The sequence below is a fragment of the Rhagoletis pomonella genome, unplaced genomic scaffold (genome assembly GCF_013731165.1).
Source record: "Rhagoletis pomonella isolate Grant_MI unplaced genomic scaffold, Rhpom_1.0 Rhpom_scaffold_01362, whole genome shotgun sequence".
In the NCBI taxonomy this organism is placed as follows: Eukaryota; Metazoa; Arthropoda; class Insecta; order Diptera; family Tephritidae; genus Rhagoletis; species Rhagoletis pomonella.
This window is the reverse complement of record NW_023459916.1, coordinates 27,281-31,444: the sequence shown is the minus strand read 5'-3', so window position 1 is coordinate 31,444 and position 4,164 is coordinate 27,281. Positions and strand designations below refer to the sequence as shown.

Sequence of the window (4,164 nt, the reverse complement as noted above, 5' to 3'; positions counted from 1 at the left end):
CGGTGTATTTATTTTGCCCTAGACACAATTCAATTTGAGAATTTGGTATAAAAAATGTTTCTTGTCAAATGAACACAGTTGACAGAAGTTTAAGCGCCTACCACACGTTCATTATTCGAACGCAAACGCGAACGTATACGTAGGTTTTGTTAACGTTCGCGTTCGAAACGAAGAAAACAAATCAGCGTTCGCCTATGTTATGTAGAAAAAATTCTCGCAGTTGTTCGTACTCGTATGTACTATGCAACTTATAGCTGCATTTGTGAAGGCACGATGTTGAATCATTAGTACCCAAAAAAACTTTAAGGACCGGTTACTCAATGTCTGGTTAACACTAATCTCCGGTTAAACATAGTTATCGACGTTACCGACTCCCTGTTATATGCATGGAGTCGAAGTCGTCGATAACGAGGTTTAACCGCAGATTAGTGTTAACCAGACATTGAGTAACCGGCCCTAAGCGTGTAGGGGTGCCTTATTGATGCATATTTTACCACTGAGGGTCAATTCCCGTTCCGCGTTAGTCTGCGTTCAAACACGGAAACTCGAGTTGCTTATTATCGGCGATTTCCCTTTTGGTGTTGCCCTTTGCATTCACACACAGAAACTATTTTGTACGCAATTGTTGTTGTCAGCTGTGAATCGCCAACTTGAATTACTCAGACAAACGAGAGCACAAAGTGTGTTTCCCGTCCCCTTTCCTCGTCGCTCTCTCCCCTACAAGCTTCGAGTTTCCGCAACAAAAGTTTTCGTGTCTGAACATCGACTTTTCGTGAAGTGAAAAAAAAACTTTTCACTTTCGTTTTCATTTGATGTTTTCACGTTTTCACTTCATCAATCTCTAAAATGCGAATCTTATTTATGCTATGAAAACTGCTCGCTGAATAGCTTATGAAATTGCGCTGAATGATATTTTTTTGACACATGGTGTAAATAAAATTGAATTTTAAACTATTATCGAACCTCCACAAAATGTCTGCTGTAATTTTTTTACTAAATTTGTCTAGAAGATTGCGGAAACGACTCAGGTAAAAATCGCGAATTGATAGTTTTTTCATTTTGATGCATATGTTGTTTTTTTTTTACATTTTTAAGGAGCACCCCAGACTTTTAAGAAGGAATCTTCGAGATATGGAAAACCCATTCACTAAAATAATAGAAGAGCACTTTGTCGAATTATATCGATTTTCAAAGGCACTATGCGTTCAGTTGATTAATGAACTCAAACCATTCCTCAAGGGCTCATGTAAATTGCATGCCATTCCGAGCCATATAAAGGTTCTGTGCGCACTTCGATTTTTTGCCACTGGTAACTTTCAGCGAGCATTGGGACAATCGATGGGACTCATATAAATATATGCGCACCAAAAAAAGAGATTGAACATGTGTACTACTGCCGCAAGGGTGGCCATTCCAAAAATGTACAAATTATATGTGATGCCAACCACCTTATATTAAATGCAAGTGCTAGATTTGGAGGTACAGCCCATGACTCCTATATTTGGCGAAGTTCGAAAGTGCACGACTCTCTTAAGCAACATTTCGATAGAGGAGAACGTGATTTCTGGCTTTTAGGAGATAGCGGATATCCATTACAAGTATACCTTTCTAATTTCAAAAGCTTTTCTAGATATTTTAAACCTTAATAATTCTTTACTTAGCCTTGGCTGATGACTCCAATCGCTGAACCAGCATCTAACGCCGAAGAAATCTATAATATAGCACATAAAAAAACAAGAGCTCTTGTTGAAAGACGCATTGGGGCGCTGAGGAGCAGATTTCGTTGCCTATCCAAGAAAAGGGTACTTTTTTACAGTCCACAAAAATCAGGCATTATTATATATGCTTGTATCGTACTGCACAATTGTCTTATATCTGCTAGAAAGCCTTTCAACGAAAGGATTGAAGAATCTGAAACATGAAATTAGTCCAACATTTGACAATGTTTTAAGTGAGGCACGAAGACAACGAGCAAGAATTGTTGAAGCCTTTCGCCAGTGAATAAAAATGAAAATAACTTTCTTTTATATTTGAAACTTTAATGTAAATTAAAGCAGGTCACACATTAGGCTTGGTTGGTAATTTTTTTGTTTGAATCGAAATTGAATAGTCAAGGGTATCGGTAAGGTTCTAGAATACAGTGCACAATTTTAGATAAACCCATCAAGCCATTTCGTCGAACAATAAAAATAGCAGCATGATCCAATATTTTTAAAACTCCTTCACCCTGGGTCAATATGGATTGATCATGTACAGTGGTCGAATAAATTTTAGCCGATATCATCTTTCTTCAAGCTTACTAATTCCTCTAGCGCCTGCTCTTTTTTTCTCGTTGTGGGTAAAATCGTCATAATCTATTACGTCATCAGCAAACAACTTGTCTCTTGTCTGGCGCTTCTTAGTTTTCTGAAGTACCTTTGGCGTTTTGCTATTCAGAGTGGAGGGCATTGCATCGTTTTGATATGCGTCCGTCGGACTCTCCGGAATAAATTGTGTAGTATCCACTTCAATAACTTCTTCAAACAACGGAGGGCTCCGATCTATAAAGCAATCCTCTTCCTATAGGTATTTGAATTAATAAAGATACATTAATAAGCATACATACTAACAAATAAGAACACACTTAATAGGGCTGTTCAGGATCTTGCGTATTCACAATTTTGTCAAATCCAAGTTCAGGATAATAGTCTCCATCCACTGCTTCCTTTGAGATTAAATTTATAATTCTCTTTTGAAACTCTGTCATTTCCTTTAGCTTATTATACCATTTACGCCACTCCTTTCTTGCTGCTGCTTTATTGAACTATATTTTGATTTGGTGGAGAGCCTATTAACAAATTTAGGAAAATGTTTGACGTTGTTATTTTCATTAAAAACATTCATGCCAATTACGGTATTCATGCCACCTTGGCATATGCTCTTGCATTTGCCACCTAGGCATCCGACTCATCTATTCCGATCTCTACGGTCATAACAATCGAATGTGAAGGATTAAATTCGTGTGAATGGCATGTATTATCCGACGGATTCCTTCACATGAGATTGTTATGACCGTAGGGATCGGAATAGATGTGTCGGATGCCGTAATTGGTATGAATAATTTTTACCTCAAGTCGGTCCAAAATTTTCTCCACTTTTTTCCACATTTTTGTGCTGCTCCCAGTCCATTAAGTGTCTGCGCCAATTCCTCCCACTTCTTATGTTGGGTTTTAGCTCCGTCTACCCCTATAAATCTATGAAAACGCACAATCTATAAGCAATGTTAAAACGGCAAAAGTATAAAAATTACTTATCGTTGGCTAGGTCAGGATTATTTTCTAAATAATTAATGAGGTGCTCCTTTTGGACTTCACTTGCTCTTTTTGCACGACGTTGAATTTCTTTTTCCATTTTCAATTTATTTTGCTTGCAATTGCGTTTAACGCGGCATTTTTTCGGCGTTAATTTGGTTTTCACTTCACTTCAATTCGATCAGCTGTTGGCACTTTAACGCAAAACGAGAATCGCTAATGTGGTGAATTGGTGAAAATATTTTTCACTTCTCGTTAAGGCCCTGTCTCCACAGGAAAACACTGATGTCGTGATTACCATGTCACAAAATATATTTCCAATGGAGACCGCCTATTTCTCATGTGCTGCAATATATGTCAGCGCTTATTGCTTGACATCTATTGCAGGCAATTCGATAGTTGGACAGCCATATTTTCATTTAAAAGAACGCGTGCTGGTGGTAACATCGATGAAATTTTGATATTAAATCAAAATAAAAATCTGTTCCGTATTGGATAATTTATGATTACGTTTTAGGAAGTTATTTAGCTAGTTTTTTTTAAGATTTAAATGTTTTTAAACACCGAAATTGAGAGAATGTTGTCTGGTGGCGTCATGCGGCAAATGCTTATTTCAAGACATCAAAGTGCCCACACACAAAAACTTGCAATCACATTGCTCGTCAAAATGACAGTTGGTAGGCCATCGCTGTTCGCCTGTGGAGTTCTGCGGTAACGCAGAACGGGAATTGACCCTCTGGTGTATTAAACATACCAACCAGTGTTGCCACTTGACAATATTTTTAGGAACAAAAAATCCTACCAAATCAGTTTCCAAACTACTATTTTTACAACGCTTTTATCAACTTGCAATGTTGTGTTCCAGAAACTTTCA

The 4,164-nt window shown here is 37.6% G+C and overlaps 1 protein-coding gene across 1 annotated transcript; it reads right to left on the bottom strand.

The window, feature by feature from the left end:
• Positions 1-2,018: 2,018 nt before the first annotated feature.
• Positions 2,019-3,597, bottom strand: LOC118752279. Its single transcript, XM_036487148.1, has 2 exons — positions 2,657-3,597; positions 2,019-2,559 (listed from the first exon to the last, which is right to left on the bottom strand). Exons 1-2 carry the CDS (start codon positions 2,744-2,746, stop codon positions 2,281-2,283), a joined length of 369 nt encoding a protein of 122 aa, XP_036343041.1. The 5' UTR covers positions 2,747-3,597; the 3' UTR covers positions 2,019-2,280.
• Positions 3,598-4,164: the final 567 nt, after the last annotated feature.